The sequence below is a fragment of the Hippocampus comes genome, unplaced genomic scaffold, assembly GCF_001891065.2.
Source record: "Hippocampus comes isolate QL1 unplaced genomic scaffold, H_comes_QL1_v1.1 scaffold22, whole genome shotgun sequence".
NCBI classification, from domain to species: domain Eukaryota; kingdom Metazoa; phylum Chordata; class Actinopteri; order Syngnathiformes; family Syngnathidae; genus Hippocampus; species Hippocampus comes.
Window position 1 is genome coordinate 5,741,593 of NW_017806175.1, and position 25,933 is coordinate 5,767,525.

General features: G+C 42.3%; 1 protein-coding gene and 1 long non-coding RNA gene across 5 annotated transcripts; one reads left to right on the forward strand and one right to left on the reverse strand.

The window, feature by feature from the left end:
• The first annotated feature begins 4,446 nt into the window (after window positions 1–4,446).
• LOC109531973 (uncharacterized) lies at window positions 4,447–6,183 on the forward strand. The gene is made up of 4 exons (XR_002171281.1): window positions 4,447–4,848; window positions 5,574–5,627; window positions 5,721–5,750; window positions 6,047–6,183. It is a non-coding gene; the product is annotated as an uncharacterized LOC109531973 (long non-coding RNA).
• Window positions 6,184–8,253: 2,070 nt separating this feature from the next.
• clocka (clock circadian regulator a) lies at window positions 8,254–25,770 on the reverse strand. Of its 4 annotated transcripts, none has more exons than XM_019896762.1 (22): window positions 25,680–25,770; window positions 23,202–23,264; window positions 18,257–18,410; window positions 18,093–18,182; window positions 17,467–17,523; window positions 17,159–17,307; window positions 16,619–16,710; window positions 16,106–16,195; window positions 15,906–16,026; window positions 15,673–15,786; window positions 14,658–14,779; window positions 14,448–14,530; window positions 14,249–14,355; window positions 14,017–14,164; window positions 13,672–13,747; window positions 13,430–13,574; window positions 13,248–13,348; window positions 12,556–12,702; window positions 11,845–12,162; window positions 10,612–10,763; window positions 10,270–10,453; window positions 8,254–9,152 (listed from the first exon to the last, which is right to left on the reverse strand). In XM_019896762.1, the coding sequence occupies exons 4-22, from the start codon at window positions 18,134–18,136 to the stop codon at window positions 9,021–9,023; spliced, it is 2,382 nt and encodes a 793-aa protein (XP_019752321.1). In that variant the 5' UTR covers window positions 18,137–18,182; window positions 18,257–18,410; window positions 23,202–23,264; window positions 25,680–25,770; the 3' UTR covers window positions 8,254–9,020. The 4 variants fall into 4 exon arrangements, with proteins under 4 accessions (XP_019752321.1, XP_019752323.1, XP_019752322.1 ...); XM_019896764.1 differs by lacking the exon at window positions 25,680–25,770 and adding an exon at window positions 25,366–25,667 and having other exon boundaries at window positions 12,556–12,699; XM_019896763.1 differs by lacking the exon at window positions 25,680–25,770 and adding an exon at window positions 25,366–25,666 and having other exon boundaries at window positions 18,093–18,178.
• Between the last annotated feature and the right edge of the window lie 163 nt (window positions 25,771–25,933).

Here is a 25,933-nt window from a genome sequence, read left to right on the forward strand (position 1 = left end):
CTAAAAAAAACAAAATACGTCTTCTCTGAGTACCGCCATCATGATCAACATTAAAACACATAAGCAGGTTTTATTCCTAAGAAGTAGTGATGGGCAAGTACCCATAACCGGTCTTATATATATATATATACACACACGGTATATATACAGTATATAAAAAGCATCGAGTACTCATGGAGCATGCCGATACCAGTCACCGGCAAAACAAAACAAAACAAAAAAACTGACATCAAGTACCTACTCTGAAAATTTGAGACTGTTGGGACTAAATTACTACAATTTGATGGAACAAATATTGCAATTTATTGTTTTATATGTATACGTAGGTCAGTGGTTGTGATGGATGGTGTGAGGAGGTCCTCGCTAGACTTGACAGTGATTTCCGATACGCTTGCACGTGTTGACCGTTTTCAGTTCAGATGAACACGGCTGCCATCTGTCGAGTGACTATTTGTGTTGATCCACCGAGGTTGGAATGTATCCCTCTTCCGGCTCCTGCGGGGAGCTTGAACGCAAACAAACCGTTCTATGATGGGCGCGTGCAAGTCCCTGTCATAATAAACATCAGCTTATTTCAAAGGTCTTGACATTTCGACGGCGCCGCGGAAACGGCGTAACGCCACAAGGGGGAACGTTGTCCTGTGATGAAGAAACTGCCGTGGTTAAGTTTCACTGAGAATGAATATGAATGCAAGGATTGCTTATGAGCGTCGCTGTTGTGATGTTGCGGCAGGAAGAGGATGGATGTGGAGATGAGCGTAGGAGGACGGACATGGGTGGGGACCACAACAACTCCTTGGAATCGCTCCGTCGTCTGACAATTACCACATGAAACTCAGGCGTTGCACCCAGATTGGCGGCCCAGTGGGCCAGTGGTTAGCGCGTCGACCTCACAGTGCAGAGGTCGTAGGTTCAATCCCTCCCTGTGTGGAGTTTGTTGCATGTTCTCCTCGGGCCTGCGTGGGTTTTCTCCGGGTACTCCGGGTTCCTCCCACACTCCAAAAACATGCATGGCAGGCTGATTGAACACTCTGAATTGTCCCCAGGTGTGAGTGTGAGCACGGATGGTTGTTCGTCTCTGTGTGCCCTGTGATTGGCTGGCAACCGGTTCAGGGTGTCCCCCGCCTACTGCCCGAAGACAGCTGGGATGGGCTCCAGCACCCACCGCAACCCGTGAAGATAAAGCGGCTCGGAAAATGAATGAATGAATGGACCCAGATTCAAGACAACTCTGTTCTGGATGTAGCAAAGCAGCCCCAGAATAGAACCTAGCCTCCTTTATGTAGCGCAGTAGGTATACAATGTACTTTACAGTAATCCCTCGTTTATCGCGGTTAACGGGGACCAAAACCACCCGCGGTAAACGAAAATCCGCGAAGTAGCGACCCCCCCTCTATGTAGGTACATGTACATAAAATTCATAAGGCCAAGTTTAATGGTATACATGCATGTAGAAGTAAATTTTGAAGTAATTAACATGACTTAATGCTGTAGATTTACTAATAGATTTAAACATGTATAAGTTAGGTTAGTTTATGAATAACAAAATACAGTAAACATATTAAAAGTTTTTTTTTTTTTAAAGTCCGCAAAAAGTCTGCAAACGGTCTGCGAGAAGCTGCGAAAGTCAGCAAAACAACAGCGAGTCACATAGAGCAACATATACAGTACTGTACTCCATGTATATGAAGATTGTTATTTTTATTTTATGAATATGTTTGAAAAAATCCGCGACGCACTGAAGCCGGGCGATAAACGAACCGCGAAATAGCGAGGGATCACTGTATTTTTATTTGGACTTGTTTATATTCCGGAGGCTACAATTGCAAGTGTGTCTCGAACCCGCGCAGCTACAATAACTATCAAGCGCTTCTCAGCTGCAGGTCACGGATCCCCCAGCAGGATGAAAACCCAAAACACATAACAAGAAACATTCAGTCATGGCTCAGACCAAAATATCAGAGTATTCCGAAGAACTCTGATCTAAATCGTATTGAACATGTGCGGAAGGAGTTAAGTACTTAATGTTGTGTTCTGTGTCGATATGATGGAGGGGGGTGGCCAATCTCAGCCTCTTCCATGCACGGGCCTCCTCCAGTGACGCAGTCCAATGGAGAGTAAGTGAGTGACAGCCGCCTTCATATACTCCCGACTCCCCGCTCCAAAGTCACTCGCAAGTCACACACGTTTATCAGTGGAGTCCACGCAGCAAAAGGGGAAAACATGCCCACCGACCAGAAGAAGCAGGCAGGCTCCAGCAGCAGCAGCAGCAGCAGCCGCGGCGGCGGCAGTTTGCCGAAGCTGAGTCGAGGAAGCGCGAGTGCAGTTGGTGTGGCCGGCGTCAGCCTCGCCACCCTCCTGGTTCTCGCCACGGTTCCTCTCATTCACAGTAAGATGGACTTTGAGACTCTAGCAAACTTTTCTTTTCATTTTGATGGCAAAGCAAAATGTGGTGCTTTGTTTCTTGACTTTTTTTTGTTTGTTTCTTTAATCTTCTGTGTGCTCTATAATTCCTTTTTAAAATAATTATTTCCTCATGTTATTAATATCTTATTATTTTATTTAGCGGAATTAAGTCATTCATTTTTAGAATTTTCCTCGATCTATGTCTATGTTTATTTCATAAGAAATGAATTACAATTAGCAAATACATCCATTTATAATGCGTGGTGTTTGGTGGGCTGAATGTTTCGGGAACGTCTGGACTAAACGACATTTTGAAAATGTATTGTTACTAGTTGTGTTTTTAATGTTGTCGTGTCGTAATTAATTTCATTTCACATGGATTTATTTAATTTCTGAATCACATTATTTTAGTTTTTCAAAATTTGGTGCTTTGTTTATTGACTTTTTTTTTTTCATTTGTTTCTTATATCTTCTGGGTGCTCTATAATTCCTTTTTAAAATCATTATTTCCTCATGTTATTGTTAATATCTTATTATTGTATTTAGCGGAATTAAGTCATTCATTTTTAGAATTTTCCTCGATCTATGTCTATGTTTATTTCATAAGAAATGAATTACAATTAGCAAATACATCCATTTATAATGCGTGGTGTTTGGTGGGCTGAATGTTTCGGGAACGTCTGGACTAAACGACATTTTGAAAATGTATTGTTACTAGTTGTGTTTTTAATGTTGTCGTGTCGTAATTAATTTCATTTCACATGGATTTATTTAATTTCTGAATCACATTATTTTAGTTTTTAACCTCATTGTGATTTTACAGCGAGTTCCATATGCTGCCCATTCGTCCAAGATTGATGGGCTCTTCCTCCATCCGTCCATCCAACAGATAACACCATCAATCCAGCAAATTGATAGCTCCATCAATCCATGGATAACAAAATCCATCGATCCACCGATTTGACAGCTTTATCCATCCATCCATCCATCCATCCATCCATCCATCGGAAAATTTATTGTTACTAGTTGTGTTTTTAATGTGGTCGTGTAATAATTAATTTCATGCCACATGTATTTATTTAATTTCTGAATCACATTATTTTAGTTTTTAACCTCATTGTGATTTTACAGCGTGTTCCATGCTGCCCATTCGTCCAAGACTGATGGGCTCTTCCTCCATCCGTCCATCCAACAGATAACACCATCAATCCGGCAAATAGATAGCTCCCTCAATCCATGGATAACAAAATCCATCCATCCATCCATCGATTTGACAGCTTTATCCATCCAATCACCCATCCATCCACCCATCCATCCACCCACCATCCATCCAGTTGGCAGCGTTATCCATCCATCCATCCATCCATCCATCCACCCATCCATCCATCCACCCACCCACCCATCCATCCATCCATCCATCCATCCATCCATCCGTCCATCTGTCCATCATCCATCCATTTGACAGCTTTATCCATCCATGCATCCATCCACCCATCCATCCATCCATTCATCCACCCATCAATTTAACAGATTTATCCACCCATCCATTCACCCATCCATCCATTTGACAGCATTATCCATCCATCCATCCATCCATCCATCCATCCATCCATCCATCCATCCATCCATCCATCCATCCATCCATCCATCCATCCATAACACCAGCAATCAAGCAAATATCCATCCATCCATTCATCCACCCATCCATCCATCCATTCATCCACCCATCAATTTAACAGATTTATCCACCCATCCATTCACCCATCCATCCACCCATCCATCCATTTGCCAGCTTTATCCATCCATCCATCCATCCATCCATCCGTCCATCTGTCCATCATCCATCCATTTGACAGCTTTATCCATCCATCCATCCATCCATCCATCCATCCATCCATCCATCCATCCATCCATAACACCAGCAATCCAGCAAAATGAAAAGAGCATCTTCCCATCCATCATCCAAACCCACATTCAATATATAAAATAGATAAAACCATCAATCCAGCAAATGGATAACACCATCCATCCATCCATCCATCTCAAACACAATCTTCTCTTTCGCTGTGGCTAATTGGCGAAAGACTGAATGATGGACCGCCACAATGTGACACTGGATTCAGCGGAATTCTGGACTATGGAATATTTCCATCCGTGGCGGGTAAACCTATGTCAGCACGATAAATGTGCGATTTCGAAAGAAAAGCTTTTACGGAGCTAATGGGCAACGGCGGCAATCATGTGGATAGCAATCTACAAAAACTCGGGAGAAGCTTCCGGCTTCTCGCCACGCATCTTCTGTTAGTCGATATGGGAGGCTGTTTAGAGTCAAGTTGCTTTTGTTTTTTTGCTAACTGAAGCATTTGTGTTGTGCTCGCACGAAAAGGTGCTCCGGTAGAACAATGGCAAGCCACCGTCGACCAGAGGCAGCTTCTCAGCCAGGTAACACCACTTTTTTTTTCTGTATCTATCTATTTATCCATCCATCCAATCGGTTGCACTTTCCATCAACCCGTCCAACAGATGGCACGATCTTTCCGTTCATCCACGTACAACATCTTTCCAGTCGATAGAATCATCAATGCATCCAACCACAATCCATCCGACAGGAAGCGCTCGCTCTCATCCACCCTCCGTTCTTTCAACACATAACATGGATCCATCCAACCAGTCAACTACCATCCATTCAGAAAGTGTCACTTCTGCAAGAAGTTATCCGACGTGCAGCACTATCTTGAACACTAAGGGGTCGATTTCGCGAACGGCGTAAATCCTGCGCGGTGAGCTGCATAAATGTCATTTCAAAGATGCCTTGCCGAGGCTGCTCCGTGTCGTCCAGAAATGCTCCATTCCGTGGTCCTCGCCCCTCACCGCTTATACAATAAATGAGTTTGACGACGGTGCGCTGTGCCCTGCTAAATGCAGTGTGAAAAGGGGGTCAGGTCGACTTTCTACCACCAATATGTCACTTCACCAGGCGCATCTCCAGGCCACTCTTCTATCACGCGGGTCTACCTAGCTTGACCAAGACTTGTCTGCTGAACTGACAAAAAAACGCCCGGCGAACCTTGTGATGATAAGACAATCAGGACCCACTCGCTATGAAAATAGAGCTCAATGTCTTCAACAATAAATCTAAAGCCAAAGAAAACTATCGTCTTTTCCAGGCATCTGACATCTTGGGGGAAATTTGCTTCTTAATGCTGGTCCAGAAGTCCAAGGTAGAAAAAAAGGGCACACATACATACATTATGTGTGTAGGTGTCTCTCTCTCTCTCTCTTTCTTTATTTGTTTGTTTGTTTTTCTTCCCCAGGAGCTGAAAGGACAAGAAAATAACAGAAAGGTGAGTGCATTTTGCAACTGTGTGTACCAAATACCAGTCGAAACCACACAATGGTATTTTTCTGGAAGAAGAAAAAAAATAATAATAATAATAATTAATTAAATACCCATCGTGATTCCCAGTGTTATTTACCCAAATATAGAAAATACACACAATGGTATTTTCCTGGAAGAAAAAAATAATCATAAAAATTAAATAATTAGTTAATTAAATACCCATGGTGATTCCCAGTGTTATTTACCCAAATATAGAAAATGGATGTTTCTCACAAGAGTTCTTGTTTTTGTGTCAACCAGGGCCCGGCATTGCAGCCATTCCTCCATTTGGTGTCCGGTCTGCATAACCGGCAACAGAGAGGACACTCAGTGCAATTAAGTACCACTGCTAAAAAAAATTTTTAAAAATAAAAAGAGTAACCACGACATATTCTCAGGTGTCTGTGACATGTGTTTGTCCAAACAGCAAATAGCTCTCTCTGCCTATTCCCAACACAATATGAAATGTCAGCGCTAACAAACAGCATCCACATGGCAGTGTTATAACCTTTTAAGAAATGGATTGCATATGTCGAGAGACAAAAAAGTTTGACAAGGTGAAGTCGGAAATAACGGATAAGCAAAGAATTACTGTATTACAATTTATTTTGCACATGCTACCTACTGGTGCTGTTTTGGTTAGCAACAGAATGATTTGGGGCTTAGGATGCACATTACCTTTTTTTTTTTTATTGTGTTGTTGCCACAGGCTGAAATGGAGGGACCTGGCGGAATCCAAAGCAGAGGCCACTACTTCCTCTATCGGGTAGGATAGAGAAATCTACCTGAAAAAGAAAAAAAAATCAAATCTGAAAAAGATGATTTTTTTTTTTTTTGCTGAAAAAGAAAAAAAATTAAATCTGAAAAAGATGATTTTTTTGGTTTGTTTGTTTTTATTTTTTGCAGCCTCGAAATGGAAGGAGAGCGTTAGAATACGAGTAGCCAAAAGGATAACGCTTGATCACTTGAGCCCTCAGCAGCCTCCTCACAATCGCTGCACCGGACCACCAAGTCGGCGACACACACAATTTACTGAATGTACATCAAGAAAGTGATTGTATGAAAAAAAAATGACTACTTTGTTCAGACTTTCTTTTGTGGGATATGTAAAATGTATATACAGTATACACGTCCTTTGCATTAAAAGTGCTATCAGATTTTCTTGTTTTTATTGTTAGTTATATTATGGGAAGACATATTAAATCTGATTTCAAAACATTTTTTTATCAATTAATGAATGCACCGAATCCAATTTTGATGAAAAAAATATATATATTATCCATTAAAAAAATTACGTGCTTATTAAAAATGTTATTTATTTGTTGAACCTTATTTATTTATTTTTGTATTTTAGTCACGCGTGACATGGGAATTTGCAAAAAGTGAATCAATTCGATTCTTCTTGTTTTTTGATATTTTTTGGGGGGTATTTAATTTTCATAGTTTGCGAAAACGTTCAACTATGCTATTAGGCTAACGTAATATTTAAACGTAAACTGAAATACAATGGTATTTAGTTTAAGTTAATGGGAAGATAAATTATCTTAATTTATTGACTTGTTTTCATTTCAAATTTATTTTTGAATCTATTTTTGTATTTACTCCACATAATTAAAATAAAGTAACAGCGTGTGAATGTGTGTAACACATTCAAATAATTGCCTAATTCACCAGTAATTCAAAAAATAAATTTTAAAAAATGCTGGAGTAAATACAAAAATAGATTCAAAAATAAATTTGAAATGAAAACAAGTCAATAAATTAAGATAATTTATCTTCCCATTAACTTAAACTAAATACCATTGTGTACACAGTGTACACAAGTTAAAATCAATTATTGTTTTCTTCCCATTTTATTGTTGCATTAAAAAAAAAATCACATTTTTTGCCTAATTCCTCATTCCCAGAAATGTATTTATTTTGAATAATTGCTTTTTATTTTTCAAAACAATGAATCAGAAAATAAACATTCTTGATCGCATTGCTTGCCAAAACCAGGATCTAAATGGAGGTCCACTTTCAACCGCTAGATGTCGCAATTACCCAACGCACAATCAGAACACCACTTCCTGTACGTACTACTACTCGTGAGGAAAAACTATTCATGAGAATTTTGGTGGTATTTATGGGGTTCAGGAGCCCGTGTGTGACAAATGCTTACTAGTTGGGTCCATTAATGTTATTAGTGTGGCACAGTAGTTTACTAAGAAGGTTTAATTGTGCTCTAGTGGGCCAAAAGTGATAAAACAACAACAGTTTCTTAGTTTGAGTGACATGGGAACTTTATTTGAAGCAAACATTTTTTTTTCTTTTTAACACAGGAGCATGAATGTGATGAGATAACCAGAAGTAATAAATGCTGTATGTGGTTAAAAAAACAAAAACAAAACCAAAGCAGGTAATGAACAAGCTTGTAACTGGTGGGTTATAAAAAAAAAAAAAAACAAAACAACAAAAAAAAAAAAACATTTTTTGCAGCACATTTGAATCATTTTTGGCAAATTTCATGAAGGATTGTCATTAGAGGAAATGTCTTTTTACAACACTACAAAAAGAGCAGATTCATCCTCACGTGTCATATAAAATAGCACTTCTTTCCCCTGTTAAATATTTACAAGATATATTTCACGACCTTCAATGCCGTAGCTAAAACTCCAATAGAGAGCACATTCTTTTCATAAAAATAGTTCATCCGGGGGCAAAATTGCATTATTCCCCAAGCTGTGGGTCGGGGGCCCGAAAACGGGCCATAGTTCAGTTTTAATCGGGTCGTGGCGTGCTTGTTGTAATAAGTTAAAAGAAGTATCAACAACTGGCGAAACATTGATGATATTGGCCATTGGGTGAGATCTCAGAATTAATCTAAACAGCTATTTTGCTGCTCATCTTCTTGCTAGAGAACAGCAAATTGCTTTGAGAAGGTCACATCAAGCTCAGCTGTTAAGGTCAAAGGGCATTTCACGTTCATTTTGAAATTCCCCCCGAAGACCCAATATGCCCGACTTTTTCTGAGTAGTGTATGGCAATGGACTCTTGAACTGATTGAGTTGAAACAGTTTGGGGAAACCCTGGCAGTCAGTGATGCTGCGATGACACTTCCGAGCCACACGTGGGCGCCGTTGCAGCCTTCAGTGCAAACTTTCAGGGGGTTCAGTCCAGTTCGCCACCCTCACCCCCTGGTGGCTTTAAGCAGCTGCTGCGGCTGCGGGACCGTGTGACTGGTCTCAGTGTCCGTTCAGTGGGCGTGCGGCTGTTGTTTCTGCTGGTTGGCGGATGCGGAGGCGGTGGCGGCGAACGCTCCTGCCTGCTGTAATGGGAAGGTCCCCGCCGGCAGGATCAACTGACTTCCAGGAAGCATCCGTGGAGCCTTCGGCGTCAAGCCACATACTTGTGTTACTTTTTATCCACATGACATGGATCATTTGATGGCAAAGATGGAAGTTGTTTGATTAAGGCCAGGGGGGAAAAGTGACCCCGTAAATACTGCAACCACAAATGCTCATAAAATTGAAATATTTCTCAGTCACGTTTTTTGGTCACATTTTGTTTTTGCCATAAATAATAATAAATTGTGAAAATGAATGATTGATTTTTATTTTAAAAATTTTGATTAAAGTAAATTTAATGTAAATGTTCAATACATCCATTTTCATTTATTTGAAAATGCTCATAATATTTAAATATTTCTTGGTCACTTTTTTTGGTCACATTTTGTTTTTGCCATAAATAATAATAAATTGTGAAAATGAATGATTGATTTTTATTTTAAAAATTTTGATTAAAGTAAATTTAATGTAAATGTTCAATACATCCATTTTCATTTATTTGAAAATGCTCATAATATTTAAATATTTCTTGGTCACTTTTTTTGGTCACATTTTGTTTTTGCCATAAATAATAATAAATTGTGAAAATGAATGACTGATTTTTTTTTTAAAGATTTTTATTAGAGTAAAAGAAAAATTTTAAACGTTCTTTCGCTGTACTTTATGAATTTGTATTTTTTTATACATTACATGAAAAATTTTAAGGGTATTATTTTAAAGTAAAAATAATTTTTACTTTTTTTTCAACATTGTTTAATTCATTCAAATATATTTTGGAATTACACATTTTCTTGAAAATGTAAAAAAAAATCCTTAAATTAAGAAATTATTATCCTTTTCCTTAAAAACTTAATAAGTACAAAGTACTTTAAACATTTTTTCCAATATCAAAAAATGTCATTATTAGATTATTCAAACATATTTTTAATATACATTTGAACAACTTATAATTAAAAACAATTCTTGATTAATTAAAAAAAAACAATTAAGTAAACACAATATTTTAAAAGCTGGACTTTCAACGGTGGAATTAATTGTTAACTGCAAACATAACCAAACACTGAAAATATCAGAAATTAAAAAAAAATATATATATATATATATATTAATAATAATAATAAAATGTCAAGTGCTGGATCCCGATTACTCGCTGTGTACCTGGTGCTCATGCTGCTGCTGCTGCGCCGGCTGCTGGGCGATGCTGATGGTCTGCGTGGGGACCGGCTGTGGGGCGAACGCCGTCACCACTTGGCCCATGAACATGGTGGACGGCACCATGACCGCCCCGCACGCCATCTGGCCCGTCACCAGCTTGGTAAGTAGCTGGCGGGTGGCCGGAAACCTTCCCCGGGAAAAGAGGAACATTCCATCATGTTGCTCGGTTGTCCAACAGTGCACACTTTTGCCAAAGTTGGCCTACTAGCGTGCAGAAATGTCAGAGTATTCCATTGAAGATTACCCGTACCTGAAATACTCTTTACAAAGGAAGGAGATGCAAACCTAATTTGGGCGTTGCGGTCCTGCGTGAAAGTGGCGACAGCGGGAGCGTTGGCGGCCGTGTTTGGCGGCAGGCTGCTGGCGATTTGGAGCACGTTGGTGGCATTTTGTTGCGGGATCATCACTGTGTTGAACAGAGACGCCGCCAGTGAAGGCTGCAGAGGAAACCAACGTTGAGATTCAGGGGCGGGGAGGGGTGCTCGAGTCGCCGATACTAAATGCAAAGTGGCTAACGTACGAACATTGTCTTGTGACTGTGAATCAGAATCACTTGTATTCATCATTAATTCGCATCAAGTAGACAGTAGGCATGAGCCAATTACCGGTTAAAGGGGTTTTAAAAATCCAGGTTTCAATAACCGCTAATACTGTGTCACCGCTAATGAGCTGTGGGGACGAAGAAGGGCAGAATATGATTGGCAGCGAGTAGAGTTAAGTAAACGAGCCGCTTATTTGAAGTTGATTGGGGCCAGTTGCTTTTTTTTTTTTTTCCTCCTCGGTGAGCAGAAAGGGGAGGGGCAAACAGTTACACACGGAGGAGGAGGGAGGGAGCAAGACAAGAGACACTGCAAACACGGACGTTGTCCTGTTAATTAATATGCACTGTCCTAAATACATAAATAAATAAATAAATAAAACGGTGCCAACAGGTACTAGTTAGCCCCAAGGACAACATTAGCAGCCCAATGGTCTGTTTTAAAGTAGCTTACCAGAGATGGGACACTGTGAAGAATTTCCAGTTATTTATTTAACGTTAACATTGTACACGTTTCTTAACGTAACAAAGACTTCAGGTTTTCTTGAGCCAAATATTCTAGATTTTGTGGAAAAATAAGGTTGTGTTTCATGGGGAAAAATTGTGCTTTTATTCACGCAAATGTTTCAATAAAGGATATTTTAGAGCTGTAATTTTAATACTGTGATATTTTTATTTATCACAACGTCTGAATCTATTATCGGCCCGTGCCGAGTAGACAGGCGGGAATTTGACTTAGCAAACAACTACACTATTATCATTTGGAATTCTGGAATTTCATGTTGACCATGTTTTTTTGTTTTTTTTCGTTGGTTTCGATAATTTTTTTAAAGTGAGCTTGTGGTTTTTTTTTTTTATTTGTTTAATTTTTCTGAAAAATGCTTCATTTCAGTTGAGTTTTTATTCATTTTAGTATCGGTTCTTTTTTTTTTTTTCCGCTATAGTTTCAGTTAGCTTCATCGTATTTATTTCATTCATACCTGTGCCAGTGCTGTGTTCTGTTGTTGCTGGACGGTGGTCTGCAACGGGCCCGCGGAGACCACTTGGCCCTGCATGCCGAGAACGGGGGGCCCCTGGGCCACCTGGGGGGCCACCTGCACGGCGGTCATATTAACGGCTCCTTTCTGCACAAGCATCTGCAGGCTCTGCTCCTGCACCCTCTGCAACTCCTGCTGGATCTTCCACAGCTCGTCCAGCTGCCGCTGAATGTTGCTCTCGATGGCGTGGGTGCGCTGCTCCAGCTGCTTCTTCATGTGCTGCACGCTATCCAGCTGGCCGGAGAACTGCACCGATGACGCCTGCCGGGTGCAGACACCAACACGCAGGCAAACGTTTCAATCAGAGCCCGAGAGAGTGAACATCCCATGACACCGCTTAAAATGTCTTTTATGTTACTGTCTATACAAAGCCGACTTTTTAATGCATTTTCATCATCATTTATCGTATTTTATGGCCTATAAGTCACTCTGGAGGTTTTTCTTTTCTTAGTTTAAAATGAATCGGTGGTGAATTGAATAAAGAGAACTTCAAAATAACTTTTAGTTGCATCTGAGTATATGTTGCCAAATCGGCAAAACAATGACAAAAAAAAAAAAAAATTGTCAATTATAGTCCGAAAAATACGGTGGACACTGGAGTTTGATTCCAATTCACATTGCCATATGTGCAGATAAGAATGGCGTTAATCTTACCGGGGCATTGGTCTGCACTTGTTGTTGCTGTTGTTGTTGTTGCTGTTGTTGTTGTTGCTGTTGTTGCTGTTGTTGTTGTTGCTGTTGTTGTTGCTGTTGTGGAACCATCAATGTCGTCTGTACTGTGTTTTGGGAGCTCATGGACTGCTGGAGACACGCAAACAACATAATAATTGTTTTTAAACATGACAAGTTAGAAGGAATATTTTCTTGGACGATCACATGAGTGATCCCACTTCTGACACCAATTTGTTGCGCAAAATAAAATAATCTCCGAAGGGTGAACTAGCCAAACAGAAACATTTTGCCAATCATACAATCAGTAGAGTAGCTCAATTCATAAACCTCAACAGAACAAAGATTTGGGATCCCACTTCTGACGGTGAAGTGTTGCGGTAACTCTAAAGATCCATCTGTGGTGTGATTACAAAAAAATCCTGGCGAGAGTAGCGCAAGCTGCAGTGTGCAGAGTTGCTCAAAACATAAATCTAAAAAGGAGGAAGATTTGCGGGAAGTTCACGAGGGATCCCGCTTCTGACACCAACTTGTCATGGAAAATCAAATAAATCTCTTATTGGTGATTTTAACGAGCTAAATCACTGTGCCCAAGAAGCACCCTCAGAACCTCCCGAGGGTAATCCAACGAGGGAGCACACTTCTGACACCAAATTCCTTCGCATTCAGGACCCAACCTGGCTGCCGATTGACGATCTTCTTTGCGAGGCCCTGCCCGCGTTGGATGTGGCCTGGCGACCCGGCGTGCTCCGGCCTCCTTGGAGCTTCACTTGGGACGCTGAGGACACAATAAAACAGATGAACCCGCTTGATCCAACAGGGCTACTCACCGTGGCGTCAGAAGTGGGATCCAACTTACAGGAGGCCTCTGACAGCGGCGCGCGTGAAGATTTTAGGGAGCTGCGCGACGATGCCGAGGGCGTCCTTCTGTCTCCAAAGTGCTCTAGCACCTCCTTGATATTGGAGGCGTTGGGCTGCGACTCTAAGCCAGAGTCGTGCGACTGCTAAAAGTCGCGAGGGAGGAAGAAAGCGGAGAAAGCGGTGGTCAGCGACAGGCGACGCCGACGCATCCGGCATCGCTGACATATTGCGTCAACTCACCTTGTTTGCCGTCATCTCCGGAGGTGATGCTTTTGGCCCCGCTTCTCGCAGCTGCTCCGATCTCACTTCACCGTAGCTGACGGATAAAAAAAAAAAATGACACAACAATTTGAAAGTTGAAATCAAACGCCCTGGTAGGTGCACCATTTCCAAATTTGACCCCCCCAACCCCCCGCCCCCACCCAAAAAAAATCCTTAAGATTGTTATTAGCATGGGTGATAGCACAAGGGACCCGACAAACTTCATCATTCAAGAACTTTGACACTTAAAATGTGACCACTTTGAGTTTTTGGTGATTTCCCATGTCGTGCATCAGATTTCACAACAGCGTTTGTTTCCTTTACCTGACAACAGTGTGAGTGCAGACAATGAACTCCGGCCTAGAGTTCCACTGGTGGTACGTGATGTAATACTGAGTCTGGAGCCAAATCCACTGCTGCCCTTTGGTGAGGAATCGGTAGTAGCAGGACTTTCCTTTGCCGTATTGCATGACTGCAAAACATGCAAAGATTGCAAAAAGTGGAGGGTGCCGGTACATGTCATCATAACACAGTTACTTAACGGAGGCATACTCACGGTGCTCGTGGCATTTGGCAAGCGTGTCCAGGTCGTCCACGTGGTAGTAGTCATAGCCGGATGTGCCCAGGACTTCAAACGGCAGGTAACCTATAATAGGAGGCGCTCTGGACACCCCCAAATTCAAGAGTGACTTTATGTAGTGTTAAATTAACATCTCATAGCATGATTCGATTCCGGATGAAGTGGTGAAGGGTACCTGTGGTCCAAGAAGAGAAATTTCCACTCTAAACTGTGTCTGGAGGTGAATTCTTCATTGGGCTCCTCGACAGTACACATTTCCTGTGGATCAAATATTGCCACCATCAGATGCGTCATTTTTTTTCCATTGAGACGCGAGATATTGCCCGTCAAAGTACAGACTTCATTTTTTAGTGTCGACGAGTGCACCGTTAGAACGAATGCGTACCTTGATGAATTTGGGTTTGGCGAGCCGCACGGTGGCTACGAGACACAGCTGCTCCTCAAAGGCCGAGTGGAGCGATCGCTGAATGACGACCCCCGTCAATCCATTGTGAGTGCAGTTTGGCACTAGCGGGTACAAATTCCAGTTGAGGCTCCAAACACGCATGTTAGTGGCAGCAAAAAAAAAAACAAAAAACAAAAAAAACTTTGTTTTATTTTGCTCTTTCATTATGTGTGTTATTTTGATATTAAATGTGAATTTATGTTCCCAAATTACAGTTTTGTGTCTCTTAAAAATTATTATTTTGCTCTTTAATTCATGTATGAGTTTAAGTTACTAAATTATGTTAGATTTTTGTACAAATTGTGATATACATTTTTGGCCTTTTTGGCTATTATAAGTACGTAATTGCGTTTATTGATTACATTTCTAATATACGGTATACACACGGTATTTTTATGTTTTTAAATTATGCAACATGGTCGTACATCATTTTTTACATTTTTGTTCTCAATGTGCTCTTGTATTTAGGTTAGAAATTGCAATTAAGATTTCACATGGAATCTCTAATACATTTACTATTAGTCTAATGTTAAATACGATTTTTCTTATTCAATTACATATTACATTTGTGTATTTTGTCACTTCATCGATTAATCCGATTAATTGTCAGAAAATTGCCAAAAATGTTGAGCACAGTCTTTCAAAGTAAAAGAAGATATTGGCAAATGTCTTATTTAAAAAAAAAAAGAAAAAGATAAAACTTTCATGGAAGACTACAGAAATCAGGCTAGAATTCTGAGAATTTGGATCATTTTAAACAACAAAAGTCTCCAACCAATAAGTAGATATCAAAATATTTTGTGATTAATTTGATCGTTGCTGATTAATCATGGCACCAGTGAATTGCATCGAAATTAAACAGCCTTGCCACAGATGCAGAATGCTTTTATATATACATAGCTAAGTGACTATTTTGAGATGGGTTTTTTTTCAACGATGTAATTTCGTTGCTCACCGTTGTTGAGGGACTTGAAATTTCCAATGAACTTGACGTATTCGTACACAGGCGGCTCCTTTGGGTCCATTGTCCCTCGGAGCATGTGGCAGCAGAACTCCAGCTGGTTCTTGGCTGTAAATAGGGGACAATCAGTACGTGACTAAATGCTGGCACAGCACACAGTCACGATTGAGCTATAATCCCAGGCAAAAATAAATAAATAAATAAATAAAACAATAACATCCAATTACTCTTCAGATATTCGGGCGTCAGCATCTCCCCTTCGGCGACGTGCGAGGACAGCAGCTTGTAGACGTCGGAGTGTTCCCTGCTGGGCAGGAAGTTCAACAGGTTCTGATCCACAAGATCACACTGGAAAACAAACACATTGCGTGCCTTTTAACGGTTCCGCTGTTCCAAGGCGATGCGCGTTATAAACAGAGAAACTCACAGGGAGGTGCTCCAGCAGCGACGTGACGCTCTCCGAGGCGTAGATGATGTTCCCGTCGGTCGTGATGGCCAGGAAGAAGCCGTCTAACGCCTGAGAGCAAGCAGGCCATCAGATTAGGTGGTTGGCAAAATAATTCACCGAAAGCCTTTGCCACATATGTATGTTTTTACTCAAAAACCTTAAAAAAAAAAATAGGACACAGTCGCTTTTATTGTGTTTATTCTCTGAGTTTAACCCTTTCGTGCACCCTGTAAGCTGATAACCTGAAAAGCTGTCCACTGTAGTAACCGCTGTCCCTGAAAGGGTTCATGTTTCAGTTTGACAGTAAACTCCAACCGGGAGTGGCAATAATCGTCTCATTTTTGAGAATTGCTATTTTTTTGGGCAACGAAGCCCACATCTACGTTTCAGGGTAACGTTGTAGGATCAGCTTGAAATGATATGAAACGATCCCGATTGTCTGCAAATAGTGGGCGTTTACATTTCACATTTCATCATCTGGCGGCGCCTCACCTCCAACATCAGTTGTGTGAACTCCTCGTTGCTAAGAAACGGAGGCTTCCAGTCCTGCCTGATATCCGTTGACTCGGACTGCGCGGAGATTTCTGGCGGAAGGGAACGGAGAAAGATGCGGGCAGTTAGGAATGGACGAGTAACAGATTTGTGATTCAATCAAAGTTTATTTCTAGGGGATCTTTTTTTTTTTTCCCCAAAATATTTTCCCCTCCCAAAATATATAATTAAAAATATATAAATACAGATTTTTTTATTCTAAATGACCAAAGAAAAATCTGATTTTTTTTTTTTTACTATTTCAAAAAGGTGATTAGTAACTTTAACTGCATTCTTTGCTTTACTCCAGCGAGTTGGCATTGAGCTCGAAACATGTTGGAGACGTTTGAGCGAAGTTGCGTATGTGCTTCCAAGTCACAAATATTTTGCCGCGATTGTCTTGCATCACCTGTGAAACTCTATCGGGAAAAACACTCTGAGAAATCACCGTTACACTTGGACGAAAGCTGTCCAGCTCAGTTGAGCATTTTAATTCTGTACCTTGTTGTTTCTGCAGGAAGTCGATGCTCTTCTGCAAAATGGTGGACTTGTCCAGCTTGCGGCTGTTGCCCGGCAACATGGTGCCCAGCTCCTTGATCAGGACGTTGAAGTGATCTCGCCGCTTCTTCTCCGACTTGTTGCGGGACACGCTGCGCATACGATTGCTGCCGTCAGTACCGACTCTCGCAATGACAACAAAGAGAGCCATCTCAGGTACGCTTTCTCACCGCTTTGCTTTGTCTTTGCGTCAAGACCGACTCTCGCAGGAACAACAACAAAGAGAGCACATCTCAGGTACGCTTTCTCACCGCTTTGCTTTGTCTTTGTCATCGTCGTCCACTAACCCAAAGATGCTCCGGTCATCCCTGCAGGTCACGGGAAAGTAAGAATTGCAATGCTAATCAGTTTCACTTTCAATTCTATTAGTGGTAACAGTCATAGTAAAGGTAACATCTGGCACTGCATGCCCACCTTGGCCTGGGGAATGTATAATCCAGTCATACAGATACAAAGAGAGTATTTTTGTATAGTCTGTCTACATGTGCTGCTCCACCACTTGTATTCAATTGCATTGTTTAAAGGGTTATATTCCCGTAACCGTTGATGCGAATCGTGAGCCCGTTTATGGAGTTTTCCATGATCTGTTAGCGTTAAGCTAGCAAGGGCATTCCTAAGGCAAAAAGTTGCTCTGGTTGCTTTAAATACACAATATGTGCAAATGTCTTTGTTGGGACTGGGAGTGGCTTTAAGCTGCTTGAAGCCTGTTTTTTTTTTTTTTTTTTTTTTTAAGACTTAGTCAGGAGCTGCCAAAATGCTGGCTATTGTGAATTAAGTTGTGTTTTTTTTCTCAGGAAAAGTAAAGCAAATATAACACAACATGTAATGGCGCAGAGGCCACGATTTGAGGAAATGCAAATTTTGCAATGTGACTCACTGATCGATGCTTGAGGTCATTTTGATCCTTTTCAGGGTTACCATGTCAGATGGGGTCTTTCAGTCGTGAGGAAGACATCTGTGAATCTACCTTGACGAGAATTAGAAGAAAATATATCATAAAACCGTACGCCATGGCAACTTGACAAAACGAACCTGTCCTACCATACGGGCAGCCAAAGCCGGTCTGGAGAGAGGACGAGGAGGCGAGGTGGTGTCGTGGAGGACGCGGGCACCGGTGGCACCCGGGATCAATGCGTCGTGAGGTCTTGGCGTCGACTCGGCGTGGGAGCCTGACACATGGCAACGACATCGGAATCTATGGGATTAGAGGACCAAAAAAACAAAAACACAGGCGTTAGACATGTCCCAACTTGAAACAATGACAGCTTTCTCTCTGAGGTTCCTTTGTTGAGGACTAACTAGTCACCTAATTAGGTACAGTTGCAATATTGGAAAAAGAAAAAAAAAATATATTCCACAACAAGGACTCAGAAAAACTGCTTTAACCGTAACATGGAGGTGCCTGGAGTTAAGAGTTTCTTATGTGGAAGGGAGAGGGGCTGATGCACTTAAAATCATTTTTGTGTGAGAGACGGAAAAAAAAAAACGTGTTCATAAAAGTTATTCTTTGTTGTAAGGTGGTCCATATTTATTTTTTCTTTCTGTATTTATGGTTCTTGTACTTTGACCAATTTTAGAGACAAATTCGACTATTTATAGTCCCGGCCGAGAGTTGGTGGGCACGACATGCTTTCTTCTTCCTGGGAGGGGGGGCAGAGGGTTGGCGGGGGGTAACAAAAAAATAATTGAGAAGCACTGGATTAAGGTTACAGTTTGTGGATAGGGTCAGCATCAGAGGTTGGGTTGAGGAAAGGATTGAAGCGTTACGGGGCTCGAGGAATGAATGATTGGAGCGGGGTGACTGTATGTCAGAGTGTTTGGGTTAATGGTCATGACCTGACGTGACCGGCAAGTTAGTGTCAAAGAGTTCTGGCTCGAGTCAGGGCTTCGGCTGAGGGAAGAGTTGTTAAGAGTCGGCCGGAGTGACTTCAGGCTACGCAGTGCCATTGAGCCACTCCCAGCATGAGACTCGCGTGACTTCAAGTTGAGTTCCCCTTTCCTCCCCCGGGGGCTGTACTCCTTGTCGACAGTGAATGTTGTCAGCGACGGCGAAGCAGCGGCACGTACGTCATGTGCACAAAAAAATAAAAATAAATAAATAAAAAAGGCACCGCGGCTTTATGCCGTCAGCCTGAGGGAGCAGAAGCTCCTGAGTGAAGCGTTTTATAACCATGAGAGCAGAGGTTGTGTAACTGTGATGTCATAGCTGCTTCACTGACCCGCCGGCCCAATGACCTACTTTTATTCCCCTCCGCCCTCCAAACTTAATCACGGCGCCACGGGTAACACCGACCTACTCCTGCCAGCATCGGCCTGTCAAATTCATTCCACCTTCCAGAGGATGTCCCGCTCAGCGCGGGCGCATCCAGACGCTCGCAGTCACGCTATGCGAAAAGGCTTTCCTAACAGCGCAGCCAAACTCGTCGAGATGTGGGACAGTGTTTCTCGACTCGTTCCGCCAAAGCACATATTTGACAGTACATAAGAGCGTTCGTTTGTTCTGCCTCTCACCATATGTCATTGACAGATAGATGAACAAGTATACATTATTTGTACTAAATACATAATTTGCCGACCGATGACAGTGAAGGCCTCGCTGGGAGTGAGCCATGCCGCCAACCACAAAAATCCATAAATAACTGATTCCCACCCAAAATTGTAATTGCAAATGGATGCCACAAGATGTTTCTTTGGGTCTTATTAGGGTTTTTGGGGGGGCTGCTTGGTGCCCGCAGACAACACATTGGTGCCCTCTGGTCTTACTGACACAGTGAAACTCCTGTACAATGAAATCTACATGGGCGAAAATACCCCCTATTGTGAAAAAATGTTCATGCATGAAAACCATTCCCACTTTTCTGCTCCCCCTTCAATGAAAAGTCCCATTGTTCCGTTGTACGAAATCTTTTTCTCTGCTTTTGCCTCGCAACGAAATTCACTGCAAGGAAAACGAGCCTCAGCATGCCACAGCGACCTCTAGTGCTTCGTTCGGAAACAGCAACAGCAACCACCACACTGGTTTACACATGCGCAGTAGTACAGGAAGTATTTGTTTCAGATGCACGAACGGTGCATTGCTAAAATGGCGACAAAACGGACCTTTGCATACCAAGGAGTTAAGAAAAGCATAGCTTTAATGCTTGAAGACAGGATGAAGGTAATAAAAATGAAAGATGGAGAAAGCAAAATAAAAGACATGCAAGAAATTGATGTAAGTGAAAGTGAATGCTGATCGTGAATTTCGCAATTTCTTTCCCTTTTTTTCTTTCGACGCTGGCTATATGAAGTGTCGAATAAGTGTATGCTCATACTTATGCACTGTTGGAATAAAAATAAAAAGTATACATATACGTTTTTTGTGTGTGTTTATGTCCAAGATAAAATTTGCTACAGTGAAAAGTCCCCTGTTGTGAGAAATCTCTTGCTGCAAACATGATTTCGTTCGTCACTAAGTTCAGTGTTGGAGAATTGAGCTTCACGTGTTTATGAAACACAATCCGTAAAAAACAAGATTTGGGATATGTTGAAGTGGTAAAGCCACAGATTTGTTTACTCTGTTGTCGTTGCCAAACCAAGACGCAAGGGTTCACTGGGTGTTTATGTGTTGGATAACTTCCCACGCCACACCTCACGGCACGCTAGTTGGCAATCAACAATGTAGGCCACCGGAATCACGGAGCATGTGAGTCACCCGCTGGATCTCCAGTGACGCGCCTCGCCACGCTTGAAGCTGACACCGAACGGCAACGTGCCATAGCAACGGCGCGGTGTGTAAAAATAGACCCGAGTTCCTCCACAGCTAGCGCAAGTCTCCCCTGAAAGTGAAAGCCATTTGTTACTCAGCCCGAGGCCCGTCATCGGCGAGGCGGCTGTCACAAGCAGGTGCTTCTGTCTTTGAAAAAAAAAATTATGCGCCCGTCTGTGGTTTTGTGCGACTTCTCGGGTTTCGTTGGCATTACCGTGATTAGGTTGGGTTTAGGTATTGTTCGAGTCAGGGTTAGGTTAAGGTTTTAAATGACGATCCAGTCTCACCCTTCAAACCATATTAAGATACTTCAAATGGCAAAATTCAAGAGATCAACTTAAAATTATTTGCCTTTGGTGTTGTAATCGTTTGGGGACTGATTGTGTTGGCGCCTTGGCGATGGAGTGTTGTTTTCTTTTCAAGCAGTGAGTGACATTACATTTGTTTCGAGTAGACGATGCGCAACTGAGCGTTTTTATTAAAATAATCTGTTAAAATAGGTCTACACAAGCAATCACAATATTGTACAGGTAAATAAAAACAAAATCACTGATGCACTTTTACTGAAGACACGTGGTTAGGTAAACCCCGGTGTCATAGCAACACCCTTTTCCATCATCTGCGTCATTGGCTGACACCCGAAATGGGAACATTGGTGATCACTCAAAAGGTCCCCGCTGTCAAAACGCAGGCCGCAGCTTAGTTTAGCACGAATAAAACACGAGTGCACGCCGTCTGCTGCCAAAGCGTACGAAGGAGGTGGTCAGGTTGGGTATTCTGGGACCATCAACGATGGGCTGAGCGTGATCCTGGCACATCGGAGCTATGGTATTTCAAGGCTTGAACGAAGCGGGTTCACATCAAGTTTGCAAGGCAAAATTAGCATTTTGCATCTCATCAAAACACATTGAATAGTAAAATTGAGAATCAATTGCCGAGACCGTCCCAAAACGCTTGGCTGACCTAGGCGCACGGGCATGGCTCACATCACCTACCGCAGCCATTCGCAAGTCAAGTTCTGTGCTACTTACGCCGCACCTGTTAGCTAGCAACGAGCTTCGACTGGCTACTCAACGTGGTGCTGAGTCGCTCCTCAGTCAGTAATCACCACCTCCGTGCCATGAACAAGATATCATTCTCACATGGGTTGTTCTCACGAAGGGATGACAAGGAAAGACGGCATAGCAATGCTAATTGCTAAGCTAACCTTAGATAAAAACTTAACCGTGGAATTCAGTGCTTGGATGAATTTAAAATCGATAAATCAAGTATAAAATCTACTCCTTAAATCAAAATGTAAAAATGCTAGCTTTTACAAACAAGAACTAAGACCAACAGTCCTCTAAAATCGGAATTTGCTACTTGCTCTCGCTAAATGACAATGCCCGGCACAGCACCTACAAAACAAAAGCCAACTCAGATGAAGAGTGGTTTCCAGTCTCAGAGTGCACCGAGCCGCAGGCCTCGCAATACAAAGGGCTTCTTTTTTTTTTTTTTCAACTTTTCTTCCAAACAAGGAGGCAGGAATGCAGCAGTCGTAGTGGTGGTGGTGGTGGTGGTGAAGATGCTGGTTGGCAGGCGCCCCGCGAAGCCTTGGCCTTGTGTCTCGGATGGGTCAGGAACCCAGCCAGGGGCCTCGTGCTGGTGCCAAAGTGGGTTGTTGGGTCTCAGAGTGACAGTACTTGTTGCGAATGTGAACCACGGAAAGACCATGCGGCGCTCCGATTCCAAATACGACCCATGTCTGATCCCCCAGACGAGAGCAACATCTGGCATGCAAATGCTATGGGCGCTAAACCAGGTAAGCCAGAAACGAGTTGGTCCCAGCCTAATCACAATTAAAATTGCAACAGACTTCACCTGGAATAATTCAGAATCAATATGAGTCAAATAACGCAAGGAAAATAAGATGAAATATTTCATACTAAAGATGCTGACTATTAACAGATCATTCAAAGTCAGGGACATTGTTTCGTGTCTTTAAAGAATCCAGAAATTCAATCTGTATAGTGTGTGTGTGTGTGTGTGTGTGTGTGTGTGTTTGTGTGTGTGTGTGTGTTATATTGCCAATATCATACATTCAGGTGACTAAATTTAGTCTCCATGGCAACAAGCAACAACACTGGGACAAACACTGGCCCACGTGCAAACAATGGCTGTGGAACAACATTTGAAGGCGCTCACTCACGTTAAGACCAAAGTCTTTGCACTGATGTGATACTCAAATCAAATAAGGCTTACCTTTGACCTCCTCACGTTGCGGCACCTTAGCGCGGCGGCGCAGATCTCACGTCAAGTCTTTATCTGATGAAAAGACGAGAAAGGCTACTTTTAACACAGGCGACGGGCTCATGCTGGTCAATCAGAACATCTGTGTCACCGGCAGCACGGCTGCAATATGAGAACAAGCGCACATGCGCGCACACACTCAGAGACACACAGATCCTGGCAGCTCATTCATAAGCGGGCCTCCCTTCAGCGGGCACTTCCAAGAAAGGTAAACGTGAGCATCTGTTCGTGGAAGAGGATGAATGGACCCTGGTTGTTAATTGACATGCTTCGAAGAACTGCAGCTACGCTAAAGATCATTCCGGGAAATACCTGCACCAGTAAGGCAAATCCTGAGTTGTGTTTCACACCGGAAAAAATCCAAAGTGAAAAACTCCAGCATATACAGACCATTGAAAAAAAATTAAATAAAAACACTTCATTGGTTAAGCCTTAAAACACCACTTCCCACATGCTTTCAACACACATCTTTGAAACGTATTTTTAATGTTTTTGAACATGGAAAATACTTGCAAAAACTTTTTTTTTTTAATTTAAATGGCGGCCTTTAATGGAATTTCAGCAAAATTGTTGAATATTTTCAGACTTAAAATACCCCAACCATGTTTCAATCATTCAACATTTTTTCACCGGCATACATTTTGTATTGAGAATGAACCAGGTCGCAATTTAGCAGGATGTGTGCCTACGTGCAGGTAGCGTGAACTGCTGGGCGAGGGTCCAGATGTGTCTATCCTGCCTGCGTGCGCGTTGGGAAGGAACTACTTGTGTCGAGATAGGCCAGAGCTGATACTGACTCATGTGACGCTTGTGAGCCAAGTGTTGTGTCTATACTTGAAGCACTTGCGCGTCTACTATGCGACACTTGTGTCAGGAGTAAAGGTTGCAAAATTACCGGAGAGTTACCGCCCCCCCCCCCTTTTTCTTTTGACTGATCTGTCAAAAACAATACAATATTCTATTCGTGATAATAGAAGCACCAACCCGACCGAAACAAAAAGGAGAGTCTTTCACCAGGAAAAAAAAGTTTGATCTGGCCCCCAAGCCTTCATTTTGACACCTGTGCTCTCCAGAGTTAGGATTCCAGAGACGATCACTGATCGGTGAGAATTGAAAATCTGACAATGGATCAGCGATCAAATCATGGACCAATCCATCCAATCTATTTTTAAAAAATGTTTGTTTAAGCCCATATCCCACTGGGCCCGTTTGCGACCTTGAATAAACCCTAATGAAAAAAATCAACATCCGCCCACCCTCACACTCGCAGCTTTTAGCAAAAGATGATTTGAGTTATGAGCACATACAACTCATATCTCAAGGCACAGCTGTATTCAGTATGTGTATACGGCGGTTACCTTCCCTTGAAACGTGGATGACACTGATAAGTGTTCATTTCAAAATTACCGACTTACAACTACGAAACGCTGACACGGCAAATCCGGCTAATGAAAAGGTTAATGAAATCCGAACAATTGCAATTACAAAGACATCTGGTTCATCCAGTTATGACACAATTGCTGCCAGTGATAATATAAGTTAATATGTGGCTGCGAGTGTTGATCTATTATCTGTCTACTTGCATTGCTCCACCGCTTGGGTTTTAATATCAGTTGCTTTGGGAATTTGTTAGCCCGTCTATGGAGTTTTGCATTGCTTGTTTGCCTTAAAATGGCATTTTACGATCTGCCAAAAATATACAGTATCAAAAGTTAGAAAATAAAAATTAGTACAGCTTTCATGGAGAATTCTTCTGATCCATATCTAACCAAACCATATAACATTGTAAAATATAAACTTTCGGCTTTGTAATGTGGAAAATGAGTCATTCATCAAACCCTAAGTTCCACAGTTGGATGACAAAAAAAAAAAAAAAGGTCAAACATCAATCAAATGAAGCAGCGGGTTATTTAACGGTGCGACCCTGAGAGTGGAGCCCCTTGGCACGGCACCTTGACCCGCACGTAGCCGCGTCAGAGGTGGCGCCGGCCGGCAACGTTGACCAGAGAATCACCGCTAGGCTAAAGGCACCTAGCCCGCATGCTAACCAACTAACACTGGTTATTTCGCAGCAGTTCCATGAAAAACAACACCGCTCGAGGTTGTCACCGCTTACCGTTACATTGGACGGGAACTTTTCAGAGTAGCTCTCCTGCGACGTTGAAAAAAATTAAACTCGTAGTTTTCTCGTCCCGGTAAAACGGGGGAATTTAAAAATGAGCGACGCGTCAATTTCCAGAGAAGCGAGCGTCAACCTACTTTCAGCCGAGGCTAGCCGGCTTGCTTGTTAGCTTAGCTACCGCCGCGTTAGATAAGAATTTGGGTCAGCGGGCCTTTGGCAAGAGCCCAAGCCCGGCAAGGCGACGCGGTTCCGGCTTGCGGGCTGTGATGCAGACACTGAAGCAAAGCGACCAGCGGTGTTACACTTACCCCCCATGGAAAGGCAGTCTGTCAGTCCCCACCTAACCGGCTTGGTGGAGCTCCTGGCTGGCTGGCTGCCGGGTACGACGCAGCCCGGCTGGATGGAATTGGACACACGCTGCGGGGAGAAGGCGCAAACATGCCGGGAGAAACGGATCGCGTTGGCGGGGACATTAGTTGGACCACCTGGACCAGGTGCCGTGGTGGGTCAATGGGTGTGCAACCAACCAACTTGTCACGTATAACACATCAAAAAGTGAAAA